The 27935-nt window shown below is 44.9% G+C and overlaps 1 protein-coding gene across 1 annotated transcript in view; it reads left to right on the forward strand.

Moving 5' to 3' along the window:
- The window catches only part of ARID3B (AT-rich interaction domain 3B), a 58976-nt gene that overhangs the window by 20197 nt on the left and 10844 nt on the right, over window positions 1–27935 (forward strand). The window contains exons 3-4 of the mRNA XM_025390834.1: window positions 14222–14293; window positions 14492–14564. Coding sequence (XP_025246619.1) covers window positions 14222–14293; window positions 14492–14564 — 145 coding nt within the window. The remainder of the gene's footprint in view (window positions 1–14221; window positions 14294–14491; window positions 14565–27935) is intronic.

Raw genomic sequence — 27935 nt, forward strand, 5'->3', positions numbered from 1 at the left:
CATTTCTAATTCCTGGGGTGCAGGTTCCTCCTGTGTCATGTTAGTCTCCCTTATGATGATTTATTTCCTCTTGAAGTGGTTTGTTTTTGTTTTTTTTCCAGTGTAAATTCATTTTGAGTGGGGATTTGTTTCTGTAGGAGTCCCATGTTCCTTGAATGGTGGAAGCATTCCTAAGGGGAATTTTGTTTTTCCCTCTGCTGGGGCTGCACAAGTTTAGCTAGTTGCATTGGTTTGGGTAGTGTGAATTTGAAGCCTGCATCTGTGCCTAGTGAGAGCCCCTCAGTAAGAGTCTCCTGCCAGATGGCAAGGTTCTTTGCAGCTTTGCCAGGCTGGTGGGCAGTGTTTTTAGGCCCAGTTTATGGCGGGTAGTGAATGTAGTCTCTCATGGCCTCTGGCTTTATGCAGTTATTTCAGTTCTGGTTCCTGGCATGCAGGGGCCTACAGCCTGGACTCCCCTCTCTTGGGGTTGATTCAGTCTCCAGCTCTCAGTTCAGCACTCAGCTCTTAAGAACCCTATTCAGGTCACGTTCTCCCTTGAGCCCTTAAGCTTTGCCACTTGCTCACTGATTGCTACCATTTTGTTTCTGCTGCTTTGGACTCTGCTTTCTTTCTGGGTTTCAAGCTCAGCTATGTGTGCAAGGGGTAGAGTGTTAAATGTCATCCAGCTTTTCTATGTGAGGTTTTCTTTGGGGAAGGAGGGAGGGAGATGGTGGCGTTCCTTCACATCAGACTATCCTCACTCACAGTTTTGTTTGCTTGTTTTCTTGTTTTTGTTTTTTAATAGCTAAGACTTTTTGACCTCTTATGTGCCAAGTACTTTATTTCATTTCATTGTGTGAGGCAGGTCCTAATATTATCCCCTTTATGTGATTGTTTTATTTACAAATGAGGAAAAAGGTCAAGTGGGAAGCTTGTGGTCTCACAGTTGGGAAGCTGGCTAGTGATACTCCCTCTTGCTCCCTTCCAGATGGAACAGGAGAAAAATAATCTTTTCTCAGTGGTTTTATTACTCTACAAATGATTTTTACTTATTTTTTCTGATTGTCAAGGTAATACAGGCTCATTTTAGAAAACATGGAAAATATAAAAATTTGTAAAGAAGAAAATATAATCACTACAGCCATGTAACTTAGATTTAATATAACTATAAACATTTGTTGTATTTTCTTTGTGTTTTAGAGAAAAATGCCTACTATGGATATAGTTTTAAATTTTATATACAGGCTGGGTGCAGTGGCTCACACCTGTAACCCCAGCACTTTGGAAGGCCAAGGCAGGTGGATGGCTTGAGCCCAGGAGTTCAAAACCAGCCTGGGCAATGTGGCGAAACCCTGTCTCTACAAAAGAAAAAAAAAAAACCACAAACACACACACACACAGACACACATACAAAACCACAAAAAAAATTAGCCGGAGTGGTGGCACGCACCTGTAATCCCAGCTACTCAGGAAGCTGAGGCAGGAGAATCGCTTGAATCTGGGAGATTGGGGTTGCAGTGAGCCACAATTGCACCACTGCACTCCAGCCTGGGCAATAGAGCAAGACTCTGTCTCAAAAAAAAAAAAAAAAAAAATGTATATACAATTTCGTGCTTAACTTTTATCACCTAACAGGCCATGAGCAATTTAAAGTATTATTTTAAAATATTTTAGTTTTCAAATTATATTACAGAAGTAATAATAACTCAAATAACTTTAGAAATATGGAAACGTATGAAATAAAAGTCCGACTCTTCAGGTGTAATTGTTAACAGTTTGGTCTACACCTTTTTAGAGTGTTTCCTTTTCACAAGTATATTTTGTCTGTTCTACCACTTTCTTTTGTACTCAGTGTTCTGGCAGTCCTCCATGAGTGTTCATGAAGATCTATTTTTCGTGTTTTTATAATTATTTAAAATCACATAAAGGGTATGAATAGGTGTTCATGAAAATTAAAACAATATAGAAAAATACAGAGTAAAAATTTGTAGTTAAAAAAATACCATGGTGTCCTGTTGCCTGTCCTGTGTCCTTATACCCCACAAGTAGGAGTGAATCAGCTTCTAGGACTGTTTCTGTGTGTTTACTGACTGAAGTGTGCAGTCACAGAATGTGAGTGTGAATGTACTTGTGTATGTGTGTGTAGTGTGTGTAACCCTATGCCCTGGTGTATATATTTCTGTGGTGGGATAGATTATTATAGATGTTGATTAGGTGTCTATGTATATATTAGCTTTTCAATATATACTATTAAATCACCCTCAAAGATATTACTCCACTTTGCTACCGGTAATATATTTTCCCAAACCCTTGTCAACATTAGTTGTTATTAGTCCTTTTATTTTTGCTGTCTTTTCATATGTTTATGAAACTCCTGGGCTCGAGCAGTCCTTGTGCTTCAGCCTCCCAAAGTGCTGGGATTATAGGTTGGGATTATAGGTGTGACCTGCCGTGCCCAGCCCATAGTTTGCCTTTCAACTTGATTGGTGGTTCTTTAATCAAGTAGGGGTTTAAAATTTTGATGTAGCTAAATTTATTGATTTTTCTCTTTATGGTTTCTGTCGTACTTGAGAAGGCCTTTCCCTAAGGTTACAAAAAATATTCTTCTCTATTCTTAATACTTTATGGTTGTATTTTTAATAATAGCTCTTTACTATATCTAGAATGAATGAGAAGGATGAATAGAATGAATAGGAATCAAGTGTGTTCAAAGAGTGTTGCTATTTTTAATGATTTTTAATGGCTGCATAATGTTTTATCACATGGATAGCACCTTCATGTGTTGTCCATTCCCTTAATGTCAGACATTTAGACTGCTTTTAATTTTTTACTCTTATAAATAAAATTATACTGTATTTCTAGTTATTTCCTTAGGATAGAGTCGTAGACCAGAATTACAAGATCAGGAGGAGACTAAGAAAGTGACCTAGTTATAAGCAGGGACTTAAAGCTGCCCTGCCTGCAATTGATTCTCAACTCCACCATTTGGTCACTTTATAACCAAGTCACTCACTTCCTTGTGCCTTGGTTTTCTGAACTGAAGAGTAGGGATAGTAATAGTATCCACTTCAGAGCACTGTGTTGAGGATTAAATGTCAATACACATAAAATGCTGGAATAGTGCCTGGCAGGTAGTTGGCGCAGAGTCCCTGACTTAAGATGGTTCAACTTACTATTTTTCAACCTTATGGTGGTACAAAAGCAATACACACTCAGTAGAAACTACTTCAAGTACCCATACAACTATTCTGTTTTTCCTCTTTCATTGTAGTATTCAGTAAATTACAAGATACTCAACACGTTATTATAAAATAGGCTTTGTATTAAATGACTTTGCCTAACTGTAGGCTAATATATGTATTCTGAGCATGTTTAAGGTAGGCTAGGTTGCACTCCAGCCCTGGCGACAGGGCAAGACTCCGTCTCAAAAAAAAAAAAAAAAAAAAAAGCAGGCTAGGTTAAGCTATGATGTTCAGTAGGCTAGGTGTATTAAATACTTTTCCGACAACGGTATTTTTTTTTTTTTTTTTCCGGGATAAAGTCTCGCTCTGTCGCCCAGGCTGGAGTGCAACAGCACAATCTTGACTCTCTGCAACCTCTGCCTCCCAGGTTCAAGCAATTCTCCTGCCTCCACCTCCCGAGTAGCTGGGATTACAGGCATCTGCCACCACACCCAGCTAATTTTGTATTTTTAGTAGAGATGGGGTTTTACCATGTTGGCCAGACTAGTCTCGAACTCCTGTCCTCAGGTGGTCCACCCACCTTGGCCTCCCAAAGTGCTGGGATTACAGGCATGAGCCACCGTGCCTGGCCCAATATTTTCAACTTCTGGTGAGTATATTGGGTTGTTAACGTCATCATAAGTGTTTTTTTGTTTTTTGAGACAGGATCTCATTGTCGCCCAGGTGGGAGTGCAGTGGTGTGATTGCTGCTCACTGCAACTTGGAACTCCCAGTCTCAACCAATCCTCTCACCATGGCTTCCCAGAGTGCTGGGATTACAGGCACGAGCCACCTCACCTGGTCCCCATCATAAGTTGAGGAGCATCTGTACTCAATTATTAGTTGTTGCTGCTGCTGTTTTTATTGTGATAGGCATTTTAAGGCAAGTGACTTTCCAGAAAGGTCATACTATTTTATATTTCCAGTATGGAAATATGGGACATCCTATTGTACCAACCCTTGTTGTCATTGAAAATTATCATTTTTTGAAACTTTGCTAATTTTACATATGAATCATGGGCCCCTTTTTTAAAAACACAAAATCTTATGTTTATCTCTTGGGCCTTAAAATTTACCTGCTATCTTTAGGAAATGATTTATATTGCCTTCTAGAACCCCTTTCTAGGGTTGTCATTTAGAACTAGCAGCCCACCTTCTTTTAAGTGTGTTCTGATTTCCCCCACCCGGATTCCTCACTTAGCTTGTGCTGAGTCTCCTAAGTTTATTCCCGTTGGCTTGTTCTTCAGGTACCGACATTCATTTGAGCCTCGACCATCTGTCAGGCCCTGTGCTTGATGCACCAGCCTCACAGAGGAGTCAGTCACTATTCCCGTGTGAGAGAGCCTCAGCCTGGTAGAGGTGGCAGGTGGCATAGAGACAGTTGTCATCAGAGAAGGAATGTGTATACCATAGTAGCATCCTGGGATGGGGGTGTGGACCTGGAGGAAGCCTTAGGAGAAGCTCTGAAAAATCTGTGAATGGGGCTGCCTTTTAAACACAAACTGTGACTGTGTTCTGCCTGAGGACACCCAAACTTGTGGAATCCCAAATTTGAAAATAAAAGAGGGATTTTTTGACTTTATAAAGTAGCTTATGATAGCAATTTTTAAAAATGTTCTTCCTATACATTTAAAATGTGTTGTTTGGGGGGGAAAAAAGTTTTATGAAACTTTTGGGCAAGTTTCCCAACCTCTTAGGTCTGTTTCCTTTCTGTCACCTGTGGGTCCAATGAAGTGTTCTTGTGCTGGGCTCTCCAGCTCTGACTTTGTGCAACTCTGAGTGGAGCCTCTGTGGTGTGAATGGATGTCAACAACCATTGTGGAAGTTCAGGTGGTAGCTCAAGGGTTGGAGTAAGCCATAGTGCTGCCAAGTCAGATTCTGCAGAGAAAAGGAGCGACTTACCTCTGTGGCTCTCAGACTTGGACTTGGCTGGGCCAGTTCATGCCTTGGCATCAGGGTGTCCTCATCACCAACAATGCATTTTAGTTTTTGTGCCTCCTTTTGTAGGAACACCTGTTTCTGGGAAATCTTCTTGATCATTGCATGGGGTGATTCTGTGCCTAGTGGAAAGGTGGGACCGCTGCCCTCTCTTCCTCCCCTACTCTGCCCCCTTTCTACAGCTTAATCGAAGAAGTGTCCTTTAGCTCTTTTCCAAGCCACTGAGTTTGAATTGATCTCTACTGCTAGTAAGAGGTGGGAAGGCTCTTTCTGGTTCCTGCTAAAGTTACCTGACAGCGGAAGGTGTGCATCTGATAATTATAACTCTAGTGCTTCTAAGGCCTGAGCGGTTTAGTTAAGAGCACTAATCCTGATCTTATCAAGAGGGTTTTGTAGTCCAACAGTGTTGCTTATAACAGTATCTGTTTTACTTCCTGGGGCTCCCCTCCCCTCTTAGGATTCTCCTGTAATCCTGCCCATTATGCCTTGTGCATGTCTCATTACCTCCTGAAATCAGTTAAAACTGATATGAGGGCAAAGAGTGTTTTTTCTTTTCTTCATACCAAGATCTGAGAATTGGATTTTTAACATTACATCATTAATCAGGCCAGCAGTAGAGCAGTCACAAATGTGGTACACGTAATGCCTGCAGAGCCATGGATCTGGCCAGCGATAAGCTAGTTTATTTGTTGCTTATTGAAAACAACAACAGCCACAGTCAGCCCAAATGCTTTAGTTACATTTTGTATTTTGGAGCAGTTAGTTGGCATCCATGAGCTTGGGATCAGCCCCTTTGAAGTCTAATGATTTTCTTTTTCTTTTTCTTTTTGAGACAGAGTCTCACTCTGTCACCTGGGCTGGAGTGCAGTGGTTCAATCATGGCTCATTGCAGCCTCCATCTTTCAGGCTCAAGCAGTCCTCCTATCTCAGCCTCCCAAGTAGTTTGGACTACAGGCACACGCCACCATGCCCAGCTAATTTTTGAATTTTTTTGTAGAGACGGGGTTTCACCATGTTGCCAGGCTGGTCTCAAACTCCTGGTCTCAAGTGATCCGCCTGCCTCAGCCTCCCAAAGTGCTGGGATTGCAGGCATGAGCCACCATGCCTGGCCTGAAGTCTAGTGATTTTCTAATGATTACTTTGAGGTTCACGTCCTAGGAATTTGCTTAAATCCTTGACCTTGGGATTCATAATCTATTTGATTTATAGAGAATAGACACATTATCGTTCTGTGTCTTTTTTTAAAATTAATTAATATTTTTTATTTTTTTGAAATAGGGTCTTGCCTTGTTGCCCAGGCTGGAGTGTAGTGGTACAATTGTATCTCACTGCAACCTCAGCCTCCCAGGCTCAAGCGATCCTCCCACTGCATCCTCCCAAGTAGCTGGGACTATAGGCATGTACCACCATGCCCAGCTAATTTTTAATTTTTTAAAAATTTTGTAGAGATGGAGTCTCAATATGTTTCCTGGGCTTAAGCAATCCTTCCGTCTCAGCCTCCTAAAGTGCTGGGATTACAGGTGTGAGCCACCGCACCCTGTTCTGTGTCTTCAGAGAACTCTCAAGAATCTCTATAAAAGTTGTCAGTATGCGCAATGGTGATTTAAGGACAGGGCAGTTTCTGAGAGGTTCCAAAATATCAGGAACCCAAGTGAAGACTTGTTAGCTTAGCCCCTGGGCTTTAAACTCTAAGGAAGGGTTAACCCTTGCCTTGGGGAGGAATGAGGTATGGGAACTAAAATTGCTTTGGACATCTGAGCTGTGCTTTAATAAGATATTCCAGGTGGTCAAGGAGTAATCCTAAAATAGCCTAGATACTTAATTGCTTTTAAAGTCAGGCGCTTCTGTCTCTGGGGAGGTACAGCTCTAAGGAATGCAGGGCTGGCTCCTAAGATCTTAGAGGCATGGTCGGTTTTTTTTTTTTTTTTTAATCTCAGTAAAAAGAAAAGGTCCAAGGTAGTCTTCTTGGATCAGGAGACCTTCGTTAAATCTACCCCTTTCTTCTCATTGGCAGTAAGCCTTTGGCTTCTCCTGCTGCCAAGTTTCATAACCTGGCTTCTTCCAGGGCTGTGAGATTGGTTTTGTCACCCCACCTCCCTGGGCAGTGGTCTGTTTTCATTAGTGTTTAAAGGCTTCCTGCTTGATCCCCTGTCCAGCCTCTGTTTGCATCAGAACATACCTTTCTCACTATAAGAATTCAGATTAATCTTTCTCTTTCTCTTTCATCCCCTCAATCCAGATCCAGCTGATTCTCTATTTATGGCACTTATTTCTCCCTGGTTCTGCTACTCTCCATCTCCCCCAGTCCCACATTCTCAACTTGGGCTACTGCGCAGTCACCTACCCCCAGTGCAGCCTTTCCCTCTAAATTTTTCAATACCATTTACAAAATCTGTCAGCATTACAAGTCATTACTGAGGGGCATTAAACATGTTTTTGATTAAATGAAAAATCATACTACTTTCTTACTTGTAATTCAAAGACTAAATAGGCTGGGCGCAGTGGCTCACACCTGTAATCCCAGCACTTGGGGAGGCTGAGATGGGCAAATCACCTGAGGTCAGGAGTTTGAGTCCAGCCTGGCCAACATGGTGAAACCCTGACTCTACTAAAAAAAAAAAAATACAAAAATTAGCTGGGCATGGTGGCATGTGCCTGTAATCCCAGCTACTCGGGAGGCTGAGGCACCAGAATCACTTGAACCAGGGAGGCGGGGGTTGTAGTGAGCCCAGATTGCACCACTGCACTCCAGCCTGAATGAGAGAGTGAGACTCCGTCTCAAAAAAGAAAAAAAGAAAGACTAAATAAATAATGTGAAGGTATCAGTTCTATGAGAAATTTTCTATGATTTCAGTGCAGCCTGGTTCCAAATCATTGTAGGATGGAAAGCAAATGATAAGTTGTGACAAATGGTTCAGATTAATCTAGAAAGTATAGTTTTTTAAAATAAAACAAAATGAGCATAATTGTGTTTTGTAATTGTTTGTCTCTGGCTGTCTCTCCATTAGACAGTAAGCTCCATGAGGTGATCATCTGTCTTCTTGTTTTTCCTTCAGAACCTTTTACCGTAACTGATAAATTCTAGGTGATCAAATGTTTGTACATGAATGAATATAATGAAAAAAAAAAAGGAAAAGTGAAAATCCCCCATGATTCCAATCCAATTAGGTGTCTTTATACATTTGTATGTTTCTGTTTTTTTTTTTCAACTAAAATGTGCCACTAAACAGTCTAAAACATTGATTTAATCATGTGCTTTTCTGTCCAGAAAACATCCACTGCCTCCCCACTGTTCACAGTTCAGAGTTTAAATTTCCTTCTGGTATTCAAGGCATCTCACAGCCCCTTTCAACCTTAACTATTCAGACTTTCTGTCCTTATATCCTCCCTGTCAAAACATGCCTTGTTTATCCCCCACTCCATGCTCATTTAAACTGTAAATCTCCCTTCAACCCATTCTTCAAGACCAGCTTAACCTCCACCTCTAAGCCACCCAGCCTTTTCTTCTACCTCCTGAGCACCCTGGGTTTTCCTATTTGTTGTCTTGCAATTATATGCTATATGTGTTCGGTTTGTTTTTCCAACTGCATGGTGGACTCCCAGTGGTGGGAACTCTTTTTTTTAAGTGGTATTCTCAGCACCTTGTACAATGCCCTACCTGGGGTAGGGTCTCAGGAAATCTGTGTTGAATAAACTTGTCATCAGGTCTTTGCTTCTCAGGACAGAAAGGGACCCTAGAGACCATCTCCTCCAACCCTGCCTCATGTTGGATTCTGCATCATGACATGCCATACAGATGGTCGTCCAGAGACAGCAAACTGCCCACCTCCTGGGAAGCTTACTCCATTACCAGGCAGTCCTAATTGTTTTAAAAAAAAGTCCTTCTGTAGACCTGAAATCTTCCTCCAGGTAACTTCTGCCTATCACCCTAGTTGTGCCCTCTGGGGCTTTAGAAAGAAAGGAGGAAAAAGCCTAGTTTCTTTTCACTCACTAGCTTTAGATTTTCAAAGATAGTGAGTCTGTTTATTTCCCCTGTATGCTGTTGAAATGGGTTCCAGGGTTGAGATGCTGGGGAAGCATTATTCTAATTTTGAGTAGCAGTCAGGTTAGACCTTGATTCATTATTTTTGAAGGCGTGTGTGTACGTGTCACGGTGTAAGCTGCCATCTTCCTCTGGTCCATTCAGAGGTGTAGCCCTCTTCTCTCTTTCTCTGTCCCTCTCCCCTGATCCTCTGTCTTCTGGGGGAAGATGGGGCTCATTCTACTTGAATGGTCTATTTTGGAGGGAGGTAAAAAGTTAGCAATTCTTATTTCAGAACTGCCAGATAACTCTCCTGGGCAAGCATTGTGTGAGGGCTGCTTTTCATTTGGCTAAAGTGCCCAGGTGGAGCCATGAGATAAAGCAAGGAATAAAAGAATCTCCCATTGATAGGAGCTGCCCAGTGCTGTGACCTGGGCATTTCAGGAATCTATGGACAGAGGATTTTATTCTCACTTCTTTTTCTTCCTTTCTCCCTTCCTGATCTCCCTACCCAGAACACTTAGTGTTACTCTTTCCAACTACAAGTCAGCATGGTGTAACAGAGAGAACCAAACAGACCTAGATTTACATCCTGGCACTGTCACTAAGAAGCTCTGAGCGTTATTTGAGCTCTTTGAGCCATTGTTTTCCCATTTCTAAAATAACCACTTCTACATTATAGAATTAAGTGAGAAAATGCTTGTAAGGCTCCTGGTACAATCCTTGGTATGCAGAAGGCACACAAACACTAGCTTTCTGCTACCTTTTCCCTTTCCCCCCACCTTCTTTTCCTGGGGAAAATTAGCTGAATGTAGGTATAGTAGCCAAAGCTAGTCTTGGGTGTGTATTTGGGAGCAAACTATCAGTTTCCTGTGAGCTCCTGGAGAGATCAAAGATGTTAAAAGACAGTTCTCAAGTAGGAGAGGCTGAGAAGGCTGTAAATGGCAATAAGTGGCCACTCTGGCTACTGTTGACTTCCCACACACATTTCTGGGCTATATAATACTGCTGCCTGCTGCTGATGGTGTAACAAAGTCTGTTCCCTGGGCAGGTTAAACTTGCGTCCAGCAAGCCTTCAACCGAAATGCTTTCCTCATCAACCTCTTTTGATCCCTAAAATGTTGAGCTGTCTCTTTTTGGGTTTGTTTTCCCCACACTCCATCTGCCTCTGTTCCCTGCTTTCTTCCACCATTACAGTCTCAGTCAGCCACAGTCAGCATCCGAGAAAAAATTATTTCTGGGCTGATAATTTTCTAGTAGTCACACCCATACCCTATTGATAAGCCGAGAAAGCTACTGCACACAAACTTGAATTGCATAAGTGACCATGTTTCACAACAGTTGATCAGAGTTAAGAACCAAGAAAATAACTGGTTAAGCCTATAACCCACGCAGTGAAAGGGGGAGGGGAAGAGAGAGGAGCTGTGGGGTTGGAGATCCCACGGGGGAGCCCATCTCTGTCTTTTAGCAGATGTGTCAGTGCTCCCTCTTTATTTTATTATTATTATTATTATTATTATTATTATTATTATTATTATTTTGGTAGAGATGGGGTCTCCCTTACCAGCCTGGCCAACATGGCAAAACCCCACCTCTACCAAAAATACAAAAATTAGCCAGGCATACTGGCATGTACCTGTAGTCCCAGCTACTCAGGAGGATGATGCAGGAGAATTGCCTGAACCTGGGAGGTGGAGGTCGCCGTGACCCAAGATCATGCCACTACACTCCAGCCTACGCAATAGAGAAAGACTGTCTCAAAAAAAAGAGAGAGAAAGAGTCTTCCTATATTGCCCAGGTTGGTCTTAAAGTGCTGGAATTATAGGCAAGAGCCACCATGCCCAGCCGGTCAGTGCTTTCTATGCGCTCAGGGCTGGAGACAGACAAGTAACTGAACAAAGGTGATAGAGCCCAGAGGAGAAAGGCATTGAATCTGCCTGCTGGGCAGAGGCAGGAGGCTCTGCTAGACTGTGAAAGGCAGGCAGGGCTAAGGAATTACTCTCACCTCAACCAGAAAATCCTGTGAAGCAGGATCAAAGTTTAACTGCCTTAAGACAAAGAATGAATGCACGCTGGACATTTTTCCATCAGCCCCAGCTGAATGGAGCATCCTAGCCTTGGAGCTGGACAAAAGAAAATACCTCCTCTCTGGGCAACTGTTTTCACCACATTTTCTTTAAATAGAGTAACTGACAGTTCCTATCTGTGGAATGGGTCCAACAGTGGGATTACTCAGAGTTCGGTGTCTCATTTCTTTCCTGCTCTGGCAAGTCTTCCTGATCTCTGTGGTCACTAAGCTGAAGGCATTTCAAGCTAAGTGGGTCACACTTAGTGGGCTCTGTGCAAGGCCTCACCATCCTACTGCTCGGATTCTCTTGCAGGTTGGACAAAGCTGGAGAAGTCAAGAGGACCCTACCGGCCCCAGCCCCCATCCTACCAAGGCATTCTCCATGCCTGGAGCCGAGCTCTCACACTTGGGTGTTTATTTTCACACATAGTCACATAGTGGTCACAGCAGCGTGCTTGTTTTCACACTGCTCTCCTGCTGTGGAAAGCCCTGTCTGACTTTTTAGGTTGTGGATTCCACCCTTTCCACCCAACTGAGTGTTGAATAGTTTTTGAGTGAGCATTCAGAGTGCTTGGAAGTTACTATAATTAGCAAAAAAAAAAAAAAAAAAATGGTGCTTTCATCTCTTGATGACTGATAGAGAAAGAATCCTTCTGTGAACAAGATCAGCTTCAGAGCTCTGGCCAGAGAGTTGGGAATTGAGCTGCGGCAGTAAACAGCTGACATAACAGAAGCGGCAATGATCCCCCATTAAATGTCTTTCAGCCGATAGGGGCTCCCAGGATAATTGACTTTCCAGCAGGAATTACTGGCTCAAACAAAATCACTGGGCATTAGGGCAACCTACCGCATCCTTTGAAAGGGGGAATGTAACTCTCTCTGGTTTTGCTGACCTGACAGGCATAATTCATCTTGATTATTCATTGTGCTAGTTGCCACCAGATGACACCAGATTTAGGGTGACTGTAATTACAATGTGGGATGAGCCTTAGCTTTTTTTTCTTTCTAAACAATGTTCCTCCCACTTGGTTATTGGCTCCCCTCAGCTGAAGGTACTGTAGGAAGGGATCCAACAATGTCTGCCTTGGGAGATGATGAGTGCACGGTCAGACAGCATTTACCGAGCAGTTCCGTACACACGTCTTTTACTAGATAAGCAGAGAAACAGTTTGGTGTAGTCTGTTTCATTTTAACTGACAGAGTGTCACTTCTTGATTATACTTACATCACTGTGTGCCAGACTGCTGCTATCAGAAAGTGGGTCTGCATCTCAGAGCCCACTTTGAATAGGTGAAGCAAAGTATGGCCCCAAAATATAACTGCATAATGCCTTCTCCTTTCAGACAAGCTTTATTAAAGGGGAAGGTGGAAGAGAATGGAATTCAACCAAGCTTTTATTTCATTGACATGGTTTTAGAAGAAGATTCCTGAGTAGTCCAAAGAATGTTCTCCCAAGAAACCACTGCTCCCCAGCTCCACATGTCCTTTCCTCACCACATACATACCCCGGGCAGCTGGGTGGCATGGTGCGCATGCGCCTGTGGTCCTATGGGAGAAATGAGTATGACAGATTTGGTGTGGGACCTCCACTGACCGGTGGGTCGGGGTAAACAACAGAGTTCTCCTGTGAGAGTTCATACCCTCACTAGCACAAAGACTTTTTAAACCCCCTCTAAGGTATCTGTATATTTTTTGAAGAGGTGCTTAATTGGTGTACCAGCAATGTGCTATGTGCCTGAGGACAAAGATAAATAAGACACCTTTGCTCTCAAGGAGATTACCATATGGTGGGGATGACAGATACTTTCCAAATAATATGTTAAAAATCTAAGCTAGAAGTGAACAGAGATTGCTTCTAGAGTACTTAGTATAGCCATGGTTGAAGGAAAGGCTTTCCGCTGAAGAGATACCTGATTGGAGGAATAAGAGTTACTGGACTTGGCTGGGCACAGTAGCTCATGCCTGTATTCCCAGCACTTTGGGAGGCCAAGGTGGGCAGATCACCTGAGGTCAGGAGTTGGAGATCAGCCTGGCCAGCATGGTGAAACCCCATCTCTACTAAAAATACAAAAAAAAAAAAAAAAAAAAAAGTGAGCCGGGCGTGGTGGCATGCACCTGTAATCCCAGCTACCCAGGAGGTCAAGGCAGGAGAATCGCTTGAACCTGCGAAGTGGAGGTTGCAGTGAACTGAGATCGCACCATTGCATTCCAGTTTGGGCAACAAGAGCGAAACTCCGTCTCAGAAAAAAAAAAAAAAAAAGAGTTACTGGACTGAATAAAGATGGGAAGCAAGTTTAAAGAATATTTGCCATTCCTTCCTATTTAGTTGAATGGTGTTGCTTCAACCCATTCACTCAAGATGGGCTTAGATTTTCATTGTTTCTCTAATAAAAATGAACTCTCGCCCTAGTGGCACAGAGTCTGTACCTTGGGAACAATCTCAGGCCATGGTGGCCCTCGTATCACCATGAATTCTTGCCATGCGGCTTAGGGTTTTGAATGGTGAGGCTTGGCTAAGAGACCAACTTCAGGATGTATGTGCTGCTTGCTTTGACCCTTATCACTTAGAGTGTTGTGTAGGAAACCAGGCGAGGTATCTTCCCAGTCTGCAGGAAAGTGGTGCATCTCAGAGTGATGGCTTCTGAGGATCAGCTGGGAATGAGCCCCTTCTAAGCAACGTGGGCCTTTGTGTCTTCCTCTTCCAGGATTATCAAGTATAAATGACACCCACCCTTCTCCAACAAATGAAGAAGATTCTTCCACCCGATTCCCTCTTTATTTTGGAACCAAATCGAAAGCAAAAAAAAAAAAAAAAAAAAAAGATGTCCCTGTAAGGGTGGCAGATTTAGTCTTCTGAGGTGTCTTTTATAGTATGAGTGAGGATAGCCCAATTGCTAAGCATCTTCATCTTTGCCCTAAATGATTGCCTTGCCCTCCATCCTAACTCTTTCTCTTCCTTTGCCCCTCTCAACTTTGTGTTTTGTTCCCTTTTAGAATGGTGGTTTGGCCTGGAGTGATGATGCAGATGGAGGCCGGGGAAGAGAGATCTCTCGAGATTTTGCCAAGGTCTGTAATATTTCCTTTGTGATATAGATAGGGGCAGTTCTGCAGTGGCTTGTTATAGCTGCTTCCCAAGAAATAAGGACCGAAGTAGCCAGTGAGTTGCATTTGTAGTGATTCAGATGGCCATAGTGTAACTGGTATAAGACTTCAGCAAGATGGAATTTTTCATTGTGTGTTTTTCTTGGGGGATTGGGATTGCAGCTGTATGAACTGGACGGTGATCCTGAAAGGAAAGAGTTCCTGGATGACCTCTTCGTCTTTATGCAGAAGAGGGGTGAGTGTGCATCTACTCATCGTTCCAATTCAGGGAATACTGATAGAGTGCCTACTGTGTGCTAATCACTGTTAAACATCCTGGACCACTAATCCTCATCCAGGAGGACAAGAGGCATTTACTGCCAGTTGGTTCTGGATTTAGCCAAATAACTGATAGCCAGATTGAAGAGGACAGAGAAGGCGTTGGCGCAAAGTAGATGGAATGATCGTCCACATTTGGCCCTGCCTGATTTTGTGTCTCTTCTTCCAATTAACTGGTCTCTGGAATCACTTCAAATTCAAATATGCCTTTTTTAAGCCTTAAAGCTACCCTGGACTTCACTTAATCTAGCATGTAAGGCTTCTTGTTGGTGTATCTAGTCTCATGGAGACTGAGAAAGGTAAGTGAAAGAATAGAGGCCCCTCAGGATATTTTGGAAAAGTCTGAAATGATCCTTGGAAAGGAAAGGCCAACACTTTCTTCTTACCCATTGACTTTTGATGTTTGTATTTGCTGGCTTGGTTAGAACATTCCTGCAGTTTAACGGTCAGGTACATAGGCGTCTGCTTTTTTTTTTTGTTTTGTTTTGTTTTTTTTTTTGAGATAGAGTCTCACTCTGTTGCCCAGGCTGGAGTGCCGTGGCATGATCTCAACTCACTACAACCTCTGCCTCCCGTGTTCAGGCAATTCTCATGCCTCAGCCTCACAAGTGGCTGGGACTACAGGTACCCACCACCATGCCTGGCTAATTTTTGTATTTTTTTTTTTCCACTAGAGATGGGGTTTCACCATGTTGGCCAGGCTGGTCTCAAAATCCTGACCTTAAGTGATCCACCTGTCTTGGCCTCCCAAAGTACTGGGATTATAGGCATGAGCCACGGCGCCCAGCCGCCATCTGCTTTATAACGCACCCTCCCAATTCTCTTTCATTCTCTCCTCACTCCCTGCACATACCCAAGAGCCATCTCCACTATAGACTATGGTGTGACTGAGTTTAGAGCTGAGTGACTCAACTTCCTGGCTTTGTATTCAGTCATAGCAATGGGTTCACCAGCCAAGTCAGCCCTCAGAATGCATGGCCAGCACCCCAGCCTCTCTAGGAGAAGGCCTTCAGCAACCTGTGTGGCTCCACCTTAATCACCCGCAGGACAAAACCATAGGAGAGAACTACTCCAAGTAGCCTGTTCCCAGCATCCTGTTACAGCTGATCATGCATCCCTTGGTGCCTGTGTCAACAACTTTATTGAGACTTAAGAATGAAATCTTCCTCTTTATCCTGGGCCAAGCTGTAATGGCAGCCCCCAGCAGCTAAATATTCTAAGCTCATTTCTGTCTCTTTCCCTCCCTCCTCCCACTCCTTTACCTTTGGCAGCCTTATTGCCTTCTTGGTAGCATGTTTGTTACTGCTGGTTTGCTTAAAAAGGCAATCGAAAGTTTTGAATCTTAGTTTTCCCCAATCTCTAAGCCCATCAAAGCAATCTGAGCAGCCCTCATTAGTTTGCTCCTCCAGCTATTACCTGGAACTACATGTGTCAGTAAAAAACAAGAATATAATCCTGAGGCTGGGCGCAGTGGCTCCTGCCTGTAATCCCAACACTTTGGGAGGCCAAGGTGGGTGGATCAGGAGGTCAAGAGATCAAGACCATCGTGGCCAACATGGTGAAACTCCGTCTCTACTAAAAATACAAAAATTAGCTGGGTGTGGTGGCGCCTGCCTGTAGTTCCAGCTACTTGGGAGGCTGAGGCAGAAGAATTGCTTGAACTCGGGAGATGGAGGTTGCAGTGAGCCAGAATTCTGCCACTGCACTCTATCCTGGCAACAGAGTGAGACTCCATTCAAAAATAAAGAAGAAAAAAAAAAAAAAAATATATATATATATATATATATATATATGAAATCCTGAAAGATAATGTGACTGGCAGCAATGAACCTCCCCGTTTGCCCTGAGAGAAAGAAATCCACTTAATACTTTGGTCTCCCCTTCCAATTACCTTTTAATTATTTACAAGCTCCACAAGCCCAGCTGGTGCAAACCCAGGAGCTGATCCTGTCTCAAAGGGGCTGCCATAGTAATATAGATTTTAATCAGCAGTGGAGCTCCACTGCTTTATTTTCCACTTCATTGTTTTTCTCCCTTCCCTGAAGGATTTTTAAAGGAAAATGGAAGTGAGATCAGCCAAGCCAATTGTGAAGATCAGTAACTGTTTACTACTATATGTCCCCACTAGACTAGGAGCTCCTCAAGGAGGACCACTTTGTCATTCTTTCATGTCCCCAGTGCTAGCACAGGGCCAGGCAGGAAGGTGCTCAGGACATGTTTGCTGTGCGAGCAGTCTTGTTGGTTTTCCCGGCTCAGCTTGCCACATGCAGGGTATTCAAGCTGCTTGAGGTTTGGGTGCATCTGTGTCCTTCAGCCAGCTGCCCCATAATTGAGAGTCAGCAGTAGAGAGCAGTCTTTGCTGCATATCCTGCTGTTCTGCGGCAACTGGGACTGCCAGATTGCCATCTAGTATATTTCTGAGTGAACCCAAAGCAGGAGCGAGTGACTTCCTTTGATAATGTCAGTTTATGGTTCTTCAGGTCCTGAGTAAATCTTTGTCCTGTCTTCAGCACTTATGTCAGGTATTTCACTATTTGCTGGCATTACCAACAGAAGGGAAACGGTTCTGTCTGCTACTTGTTACTTTAATAAAAGGTTTCTCAGCCTCAGCACTGTTGACTTTGGGATGGATAGTCCTTTGTTGTGGAGACTGTCCTGTGCACTGTAGGATTTTGTTTTTAGTTTTGAGACAGAGTCTCACTCTGTTGCCTCAGCTGGCATGCAGTGGTGTGATCATAGCTCACTGTAGCCTCAAAGTGCTGAGCTGAAGCCTTTCTCCTGCTTCAGCCTTCTGAGTAGCTGGGACTATAGGTAGGCACCATCATGCCTGGCTAACTTCTTTGTTTTGTAGAAATGGGGTCTCACTATGTTGCCCAGGCTGGTATTGAACTCCTGACCTCCAGTGATCCTCCCACCTTGGCTTTTCAGAGTGCTGGGATTACAGGTGTGAGCCACCGCACCTGGTTACTACAGGATGTTTAGCAGTATCCATGGTCTCTATCCACTAGATACCAATAGCAGTCCCTCAGTCACAACAACCAAAAATGTCTCTAGATGTCATAAATGTCTCCTGGAGGACAAAATTGTCCCCTGTTGAGACCCTCTGGCATGGAAAGATGGGAAAGAGAATAAAGATGTAAAATTTTCTCTGCAAGAAAAACTCTTAGCTGAGTGTGGTGGCTCACGTCTGTAATCCCACCACTGTGGGAGGCTGAGGCGGGAGGATCAGGTGAGTCCAGGAGTTCAAGACCAGCCTGGGCAACATAGTGAAACCTTGTCCCTACAAAAAATAAAATTAGCCAGGCGAAGTGATACATGCCTGTAGTCCCAAGCTACTTGGGAGGCTGAGGTGGGCGAATTGCTCAAGCCGGGGAGTTGGAGGCCACCATGAGCCAACATTACACCACTGCCCTCCAGCCTGGACAACAAAGTGAGACCTTGTCTCAAAAAAAAAATCAAAAAAGGAAAAAAAATATTTTTGTGAAAATCATCTTACCTTCAGTCAGGTACATGAGAGCAAGCCATATCAGGTAGTGCTGTTTCCTGTGACTGAGTGCTACAGGAGTGAATGCTGGGACCTCACCCTGGGCTGGAGTACACAGAAAGCCTCTGAGACGAGCTGTGGCTCTAGTGTATCAGACCCAACCATGTAGGTGGAGGAAAAAATGCTGTGACACATTTGGTCCTGGTGTAGCTGGAAGAACCCTTGTTGGTGGCCCACAGCCAGGGGCCATCCTGGATGGGTCAGCTGGCACCAGACTCTGAAGGGCTATGTTTGCCCAAAAAGTTAGTACTTCAGTCTATAGATACAGCTAAGTTATTGAAGGCAAAACGTAGGCTTTCAGGAAACTTGTTGTGGCAGTGTGTAGTTGGGCTAGAAAGGAGAGACTGAGGCAGGAAGATAGTGTAGAGGTTGTTATTTCCCAGCGATCTCCTTCCTAGAAAACTCTTATCTGGTAGTCTGAACTAGAGTGAGTGATTCAAGAGGATTGGGAGTGGGGCATGGGGGCTCACACCTATAATTCCAGTACTTGGGGAGGCCTAGGTGGGAGGATCACTTGAGACCAGGAGTTTGAGATCAGCCTGGGCAACATAGCAAGACCCCATTCCTATAATTTTTTTTTTTTTTTTTTTTTTGAGATGGAGTCTTGCTCTGTCGCCCAGGCTGGAGTGCAATGGCACAATCTCGGCTCACTACAACCTCCGCCTCCCAGGTTCAAGCAATTCTCCTGCCTCAGCCTCTTCAGTAGCTGAGATTACAGGCATGCACCACCATGCCTGGCTAATTTTGGTATTTTTTTTAGTAGAAACAGGGTCACACCATGATGGTCAGGCTGGTCTCAAACTCCTGACCTCGTGATCCGCCCGCGTTGGCCTCCCCAAGTGCTGGTGGGATTACAGGCATGAGCCACCGCGCCCAGTCTGACCCCATACCTATAATTAAAAAAAAAAAGAAAAAAGAAGAAGAAGATGTAATTCCAGCTACTTGGGAGGCTGAGTCAGGAGAATCACTTGAATCCGGGAAGCAGAGGTTGCAGTGAACCGAGATCGCACCACTGTACTCCAGCCTGGGCAACAAGAGCAAAACTCCATCTCAGAAAAAAAAAAAGAAAATTTTAAAAGAGGGGTGGGAACAGATTGCACCTTTATTTTAATTAATTATCTTATTTATTTTTGAGATAGGGTCTCACTCTGTTGCCCAAGCTGGAGTATAGTGGCACAATCATGGCTCACCGCACCCTTGACCTCCCCAGGCTCAGGTGATCCTCCCACCTCAGCCTCCTGAGAATCTGGGCCGAGAGGTGTGCGCCACCACACTCAGCTAATTTTTCTGTGTTTTCCTTTTTTTTTTTAATGTGGAGACGAGGCCCTTGTGTTGCCCAGGCTGGTATCGAACTCCTGGGCTCAAGTGATGCAACTGCCTTGGCCTCCCAAAGTGCTGGGATTACAAGCATGAACCACCACACTGTTCTGGGCTTCAGATTACACTTTTAATCATGTGAAGCTTGCTGTCTTTGTTCCTTCTTTTGAGACAGAGTCCCAGTCTGGAGTTCAGTGGTCAATCTTGGCTTACCACAACCTCCCCATCCCGGGTTCAAGTGATTCTCGTGCCTCAGCCTCCCAAGTGCTGGAATTACAGACGTGAGCCACCACACCTGGCCTGTCTTTTTTTTTTTTTTTTTTCTTTTCTTAACGAAGTCTTCCTCTGCAGCCCAGGTTGGAATGCAGTGGCACCATCTCAGCTCACTGCAACCTCTGCCTCCCAGGTTCAAGTGATTCTCCTGCCTCAGCCTCCCAAGTTGCTGGGATTACAGGTGCACACCATTGCACCTGGCTAATTTTTTTGTATTTTTAGTAGAGACAGGATTTCACCATGTTGACCAGGCTGGTCTTGAGCTCCTGACCTCAGGTAATCCACCCGCCTCAGCCTCTCAAAGTGTTAGGATTACAGGCGTGAGCCATCGAGCCCGGCTGTCTTTGTTCTTAACAGAATGGTGAGACCAAGGGCCCTTAGACATTTGTGACTTGTCACTTGTGGAGTGTCTGGGGGACACAGGAGGCAGATCTTGTTAGCTGGGACCAAGGAAAAGCCTCATAGACCTCGGCAGCAGTTCAGGGACTTGGCCTCCATAGCTAATATGAAAGATAAGCAATAGATATCACAGGAGTCATTGGAAATAGCCTGAGTTAGCCTGGACAGCATAGTGAGACCCTGTCTCTACACAAAAACGTTTTTTTTTTTTTTTTATTAGCTGAGTGTGGTGGCACACGCCTGTAATCTCAGCTACTTTGGAGGCTGAGGTGGGAGGATCACTTGAGCTTGGAAGGTCAAGGCTACAGTGAGCTGAGCTCATACCATTGCACTCCAGCCTGGGCAACAGTGAGAACTTGTCTCAAAAAAAAAAAGGGAAAGGGAAATGGAAGGAAGAAAGAAAAGAAAGAAAATAGCCTGAGTTTTAAAGGCCTGGAGACACCCAACTGGGCTGTGAGAGGGACCGGCAGCTTTGACACAGCAGGCTGTGCCCACAGAAGAAGCAGACGGCTCTGAGGGAGGCAGCACACAGCAGGCCGCCCCAAATGTCCGCAGCTGCAGGTGATAAAACGGCTGTCCATTGGGAGACAGGGACAGGCCATAACTGCTGGTTTGTGCTGTGTCTCTCGCTTGTTAACATGTTTGGGCGAATTGACTGCAACAGATGGGCCTTTCAGCCCTCAGCACCTTGGTTTCTAGGCAAGACCAGGGTGACTTACACCCTGGCGACCCCCTCCCCTCCCTGAACAGCAGAGCAGCCTGCCCATAAAGGAGCCTGAGAAGAATGGAGTCGCATGAGGCAGTGTGCCCTGTGGAGGTGGAAAGAGCTCTGGACTGATATTGCAAAGCCAGGGCTAACATTCGTTCTCCTAATCTTGAGCACATCCTCCCCACTCTGGCGGCCACAGTTTCCTTATCTATAGAATGAGAGGGTTCAATTAAAGTTGTCTTGGAAGTTTCTATTGTCTGTATTGTGTGTCCATGATTGTGTCTATTGAGCTACCCTTGATGAACAAAAATCAAAAGAAGAAAAGCCCCTTTAGCAGTTTTCTATCAAAGTAATTATGTGAAACGACACCAGGAATCTCCGAGACCAAATGCTTCTCTCCTGTCCTTGCTGTGTAATGTATTTCCTCTTTTGCTGACTGAAGCCAAATTCAGTTAAGCACGTTGCCCTTGATTGTCCCCCACCACCCTACTCCCACCAGAGTATTTCTCTAGAAAAGATTAGTTAGGTTTTAGAACTGTGATGCCCCTTTTGGCTCATCTTTTGCCTTGTGTGTGCAAAAGATACATACGTTTCGGCTGGACGCATTGGCTCACGCCTGTAATCCCAGCACTTTGGGAGGCCAAGGCAGGCGGATCACTTGAGGCCAGGGGTTTGAGACTAGCCTGGCCACCATGGTGAAACACCATCTCTACTAAAAATACAAAAATTAGCCTGGCATGGTGGCACATGCCTGCAATTCCAGCTACTCGGGAGGCTGAGGCAGGAGAATCGCTTGAACCTGGGGGGCAGAGGTTGCAGTGAGCCAAGATCGCACCACAGCCTGGGCAACAGAATGAGACTGTCAAAAAAAACAAACAAAAAACGTGTTTCTTTGTCAAACGTAAAGCCAAAACAGTTCTAAATAAAATTGTCTGGCTAATTTAACTCCCTGTGGGTAGTTTCTGAAATACCATTCCCTCATAGATTTTCCATTTAGTCTCAGTGCCGAAGGGGAGGAACTAATTTCTAAGTCTAGTAAGCAAAGGCTATTATAAACAATTTCATTTTTCCTTCATCAGTGAGGAAGAAAAGCTTGTTCTCTTATTCCCTAGGAAGTGAAACAAAAGTGTGGTTTCATTAAAGAGTCAGGATGATGATGACGATAATGGTGATTTTAATGTTACTTGCATCTTTATTATACTATACACATTTCAGAACCCTTTCAACCCATTATCTGATCTCCTGCTCCCCTCAGCTCCAGCTCTGTGAAGTAGAGAGAGCAAAGGTTATCACCTGTAACCCTGAAGAAGCAGACCAAGGTTAAGTGACTCACCTAAGGCCACAGAGCAGACTTAGCATGCAGTCTCCTAACTCCAAAGCCAGTGTGCTTTGCTTCTCCTGCCTTATCTTTGAGGAACTTGTTCCCTAGAGCCAGCAACCCCATCACTCCCCTTTGGGGCAGCAGGCAAGGATTGTGTCTTCTGCAGCATTCACTGCCCCCAAGAGGGTGCTGGCCTGCCTCCACAGGCCACCGTCCAGTAGTGCTTTTGAGCATCTAGCTGATGAACACAGGGAAGAACCTGATGTGCAAGATGGGTCTTCATCTCAGGATCAGGGCTGTTTCTCAGAGAAATAGGGAGGGGCAGATGTGACAACTCGGAGTGGCACAGAGGCTGCCATCTGTCAAGGCAGGATGGGATAGGGGTTGGGGGACACAGGAGGTGCCCAGAATGCCCTCAAGCAAGGCTCTCTTTTCCTGCCCCTGCCCCATCTGGGCACACCAGGCTAAGGAACTGCCTGGCTACATGGAAGACAAGTTTTGTCAAGCTCTCACTTGTAGACCTGCCCTCCTGCCCCCATCAGTTCTGTTCAAGGCTGCAAACTGACCTTGGTTTTCCCAAATGGATTGTTGGATCTTCAGAATATACAAAGAATTTACTGTGGGAAAAGGGCTTAGTATGCTTCAAAGTGCAACTTGAGTGTTTTTCCTTCTGTTGTGTGCTTATCTATCCATCTCAGGGAAGGAAATGTTCATGACATATATTGCTTTGCCTTTTGGTGGTGGCAATTTCTTGTATATTCTTTGTATCTTGCCGTAAATGGTCTGTGTCCTAGACAACCTTCCTGGTAGATGAAAATATGTTGTCTTTTTCAGATGAAATAGGCTTTGGGGCTTCATTTTCTAACTTTATCCCCAAATGAAAGTCTAAAATGCAAATCTTTAAGTGTCTGGATTAGCCCTTTGTCTGAGGCCAGATCTTTTTCTCTCTCTGAGTGACCCAGCTGCTGTTAAAAATATATAGTTTTTTTCCATTTTTAATAGTCCTTATAATACTCTATAAATACCCCATTATCCACAAACATAGAAAGGGAATCTGGTTTTAGAAAGTCACAATTAATTTGAATAGCCTGCTTTTGTCATTAAATTCAGCCTCTTCCCCTTCAAAATCTTTTATTGGTATTTCTAACACACGGGAAAATTGAGTTATTTGATAGTTTTGCCTCTTTTGTCCCAAAGTGAGCCAGTATTCAGTAAATCATCTAAGAGTTGGTATAGGGAAAGATTACAGTGAGTGTTTGGCCTACTTACACCATGGGGAAGTTCTGCTGGGTCTTGAGAGACTAGTGGCATGGACAGCACTGGAAACTCAGACAGCCATGCACTGCTCAGGCCAGAAGGCCCATGAGGTGTGCCCCAGCCCAGCCAGCCTTCCACTCCCCTCCTGGAGATGCCAGCCAGATCTGCCCAGTGGCAGGCAAAGCAGGGAAGACCCCGCAGTCCACCTCCTTCTGACTCATTGGCCAGTTTCTCTGAATGCAGTTGTCATAGCCATAATCTTTTTTTTGTTTCTTTGTTTGTTTTGAGACAGAGTCTCGCTCTGTTGCCCAGGCTGGAACGCAATGATGCGATCTCGGCTCACTGTAACCTCCTCCTCCTGGGTTCAAGCGATTCTCCTGCCTCAGCCTCCCGAGTAGCTGGGATTACAGACGCCTGCCACCACACCCAGCTAATTTTTGTATTTTTAGTAGAGATGGGGTTTCACCATGCTGGCCAGGCTGGTCTCAAACTCCTGACCTCAGGTGATCTGCCCACCTCGGCCTCCCAAAGTGCTGTGATTATAGGCGTGAGCCACTGCGCCCAGCCACCATAATCTTATTATTAGGCATAGCAGAATACAATATTACATTTACTGTTGAACTTCACCTAAAGAGATTAGTCGAAGCTGGAGTAGCAAAAAAGGTAATGAGTTTAAAATTAGCCTCCAAGGTTGTAAAACAACCAGCTCTCCCATGCGTTACAGCTGGGAGTGTAAAGGGATACATCTACTTTGGAAGTCTGTTTGGTAGTGTTTGCTAAAACTAAACATACCTGGACCTTGTTACCCAGCAGTTGCACTCCTGGGTATATTCCCAACAGAAATGAGTGCTTGTGTTCACTGAAAGATACAGGCAAGCATATTCATAGCAGCTCCATTCATTATAGCCAAAAACTGGAAAGAATTCCAATGTCCATCAGTAGTAGAATGGATAAATAAATGTAGCATAGTCACATACTAGAACACTACACAGCAGTAGAAAGTTGTGAACTAGCCGGGTGCAGTGGCTCACACCTGTACTCACAGCACTTTGGGAGGGTGAGGCAGGCGGATCACTTCAGCTCAGAAGTTCAAGAGCAGCCTAGGCAACATGGTGAAACCCCATCTCTACCAAAAAAAAAAAAAAAAGCCAGATGTGGTGGCACCTGCTGTAGTCCCAGCTGCTTGGGAGGCTGAGGTGAGAGGATTGCTTGAGCCTGGGAGACAGAGGCTGCAGTGAGGCGAGATCATGTCACTGCACTCTAGTCTGGGCTACAGAGTGAGACTCCGTCTCAAAAAAAAAAAAAAAAGTTATGAACTACTGCTATACACCACTAGGATGACTCTCAGACCTGATATGGAACAAAAGAAGCCAGACACAGAATATATACTATATGAGTCCATTTATATAAAGTTCAAAAAAATATATGTCAGAATAGCAGTTTATTTCCAGAGTGGGTAGGGTGGAGGGATGGATACTGATTGGAAAGAGTCATGAGAGAGTTTTCTAGGGGTGCTGGACATGTTCTGTATTTTGGCCGGGCGTGGTAGCTCACGTCTGTAATCCCACCACTTTGGGAGGCTGAGGCAGGCGGATCACCTGTGGTGAGGAGTTCGAGACCAGCCTGGCCAAGATGGTGAAATCCCGTCTCTACTAAAAATGCAAAAATTAGCCAGGCATGGTGGCAAGCGCCTGTAATCCCAGCCACTTGGGAGGCTGAAGCAGGAGAATCACTTGAACCCAGGAGATGTAGGTTGCAGTGAGCCCAGATCACACCACTGTACTCCAACCTGGGCAACAGAGTTGAGATTCTGTCTCAAAAAAAAAAAAAAGTTCTATGTTTTGATGTAAGGGATGGTTGCAGAGGTGTATTTGGAAGTACACATCTAGCGAGCTGTATGTTTAAGGTTAATGCACTATACTATACTGTATGTAAGTTAGACCCACTCAGTGGGCAACTGGAGGTGGAAGGCTTAAGGATTCTTGTCAGTCCATACTAGCATATTGGCACATCCTTGCCTCTGCCCTGTCTTGTGGAACAGGGCAACTACAAGCTGCATGGCCGACTGCCAGACACTGCTGCCTGGTTTCCCAGCGGGAGACCTTTCCTTTTCCTTTCCCTTTCTCTTTTCCTTTCCTATTACAACTTTTGTTAGAGGTTCAAGGGGTACATGTGCAGGTTTGTTACATGGATATATTGCATGGCACCGGGGTTTGGGGTATGATTGATCCCGTCACCCAGGTAGTGTGCATAGTACCCAATAGGTAGTTTTTCAGCCCTTGTCCCCTCTAGTAGTCGCCAGTATCTGCTGTGATATTCTCTATATGAACAAGTCATGGGGGAAAATCAGCAGTCATTTCTCTACTGGCTTCTGGGGAGCAGGCCTGGAGCAGGCCTGCAGCAGGGCAAGAATGAAGATGCAGAGGAATGTTCAGGAAGCCTGCCTGCCTGCACATATTCCCTGCTTAACACAGATTTTAACTTCTCCAGGCTCTCTGGTCAGCTCTCTTTGACAGTCAGGCTATGGAAATGATTAATGATCTTTCTCAAAGCCAGGAAAAAGCAGTGAGGGTCCCTGGCAGGGCCATACCCTGGGTCCTGGGCCCTCACCCCGCACAGTGGGCAGGAAGGCAGCCATATGAGTCTGTCTGGGGTCCCTGCCCCTGTTTGCTTCTGGACTTCCCTGGAACCGGCCCGTTCTCTGCAATGGGGAGGAAGTGACTTTCCCTTCAACACTCTTACCATCTCTCATCTTTGTCTCCAAAGCAAGAAGAGGCCATCTTTTCTTCTGCCCTCACCCCTATCCCCAGCTCAGGTTGTCTTGGTTGTCTGAGCGGCAGGAAGGAAAACAAAGTACCAGGGAGCAGCTTTTGTTTGGCCACATCTGCACTGGAAGCTGCTGATCACAGCTGTGGTCTGCTAGTGCCAGCGCCCAGCGGCATTCCCACCAACAAGGGTTAAAGCCCCAGGAGTCCCGCCAGCTTCACTGGGTCCATGGCCCTCATAAAAGCCTTTTACATCCGTCCCTCCCTCGGGCTGCAGGCTCCCTGGCTGAAATCTGATAAGGGGCCTCTTTGTTGCAACTGTCAGTCTCCTTTATTGAGGAGGGAACTGGAGACCAGCGGCACTTCTTGGGGTGCAGATAAGGCCCTGGATTCCTGTCAGAGAGAGCATGATTAATTACCCTCAATCCTAGCTCCTGCTTTGATAGCAGTGACTGACAGTCCACAGGCTTCCCCATCAGGTGCTTACCCTCTTCTGGGAGGCATGATGGGGGTGGAGATTTGGTCTCCTGTAGGGCCAACACCAGTGACCCACAAAGAACTCTCTTCAATGGGTGTTTGCCTCCTTCCCAGTGCTCTGCGGGTTGCTTTTGCATTTATCGTGGACAGAGGCCTGTCTCTCTCAGGTGAAGAGCTTCCTTAGAGGAAGATAGAAAACCGTCCAGAGAGCAGGCCAGAGCCCCTTGCTCCCTCCCACAAAGGCTGGGAAAGGAGCCATTGCTTGTGGATGTGAACTTCACAAATCTGGTCTTAATCCAGGGGCCCTTCACAGAGAAAATCTCAAACCGTCTGTATCAAGGCCATTTGACAACATTACTCTGTCATTCAGGCAGGTTCCTAAAACCAAGTCATTCTCCCTTTGGTAATAATCACAACTACCAATTTTTGTTTGTTTATCAATTTGTATGTTGCTGGCTTGAAGGTACATCAGCAGAATTTTGTTTTAATTTTTTATTGATAGACTTTAGAACTGAAAATCATCTAGTCCAAATTCCTCGCTTCACATTTGCAGAAACTGAGGCCTGAGTCTGTCAATTGCCTATTGGTTCTTGTTCAGCAGGTAAACTTAGCTTAAAGGCCTTCTTTCTTCATAGTAGAATTTACTTTGGACAAGAGAAATGGCTACCAGGTCCATTAAGCACAAAGCAAACTGCTGAGACCACCCTGCAGATTCTGCCTCTCTCAGTTGTTAGAGGAATCAAAGACACAGCAGGCTTTTGTGTCTGGATTATCCGATGGGAGAAAGCCCCAGCGTCATCTAGAGAGAGCCTTCGGCATAGCCTCCGCTTTGTTTCTGATGGCACCAAGTGGCCAGCCTGCACTGGGAGCCACTTTAACAGTTTAACAGAGGGCCAACCACAGGGAAGAATGTTCCCAATCTCCTTATCAGCTTGATCTCCAGAACCAGGGTGCCTGAGCAGGGCATGGGGGCTTATGTGAGGAGAGTCCACTGTGGAGTGAGGAAAACAGCAGCTTCCGAAGTATGCCGCGGGTGGGGCTGGGCCACACGGTAGGGTGCAGGGGCCACCACCACGGCTTCCAGTGCGCCTCTTACCTGCGGTTTCTCTGTGGTATGATGACAGTTCCCACAAGAGTCCATTTTCCCCTCTGGGAAGAGGTCACTGATTAGTTAGGTTACAACCTTGACTTCAGACACCACTGTGACCCTTTCTTGTCTCCTCAGG

The sequence above is a fragment of the Theropithecus gelada genome, chromosome 7a (assembly GCF_003255815.1).
Source record: "Theropithecus gelada isolate Dixy chromosome 7a, Tgel_1.0, whole genome shotgun sequence".
Taxonomy (NCBI): domain Eukaryota; kingdom Metazoa; phylum Chordata; class Mammalia; order Primates; family Cercopithecidae; genus Theropithecus; species Theropithecus gelada.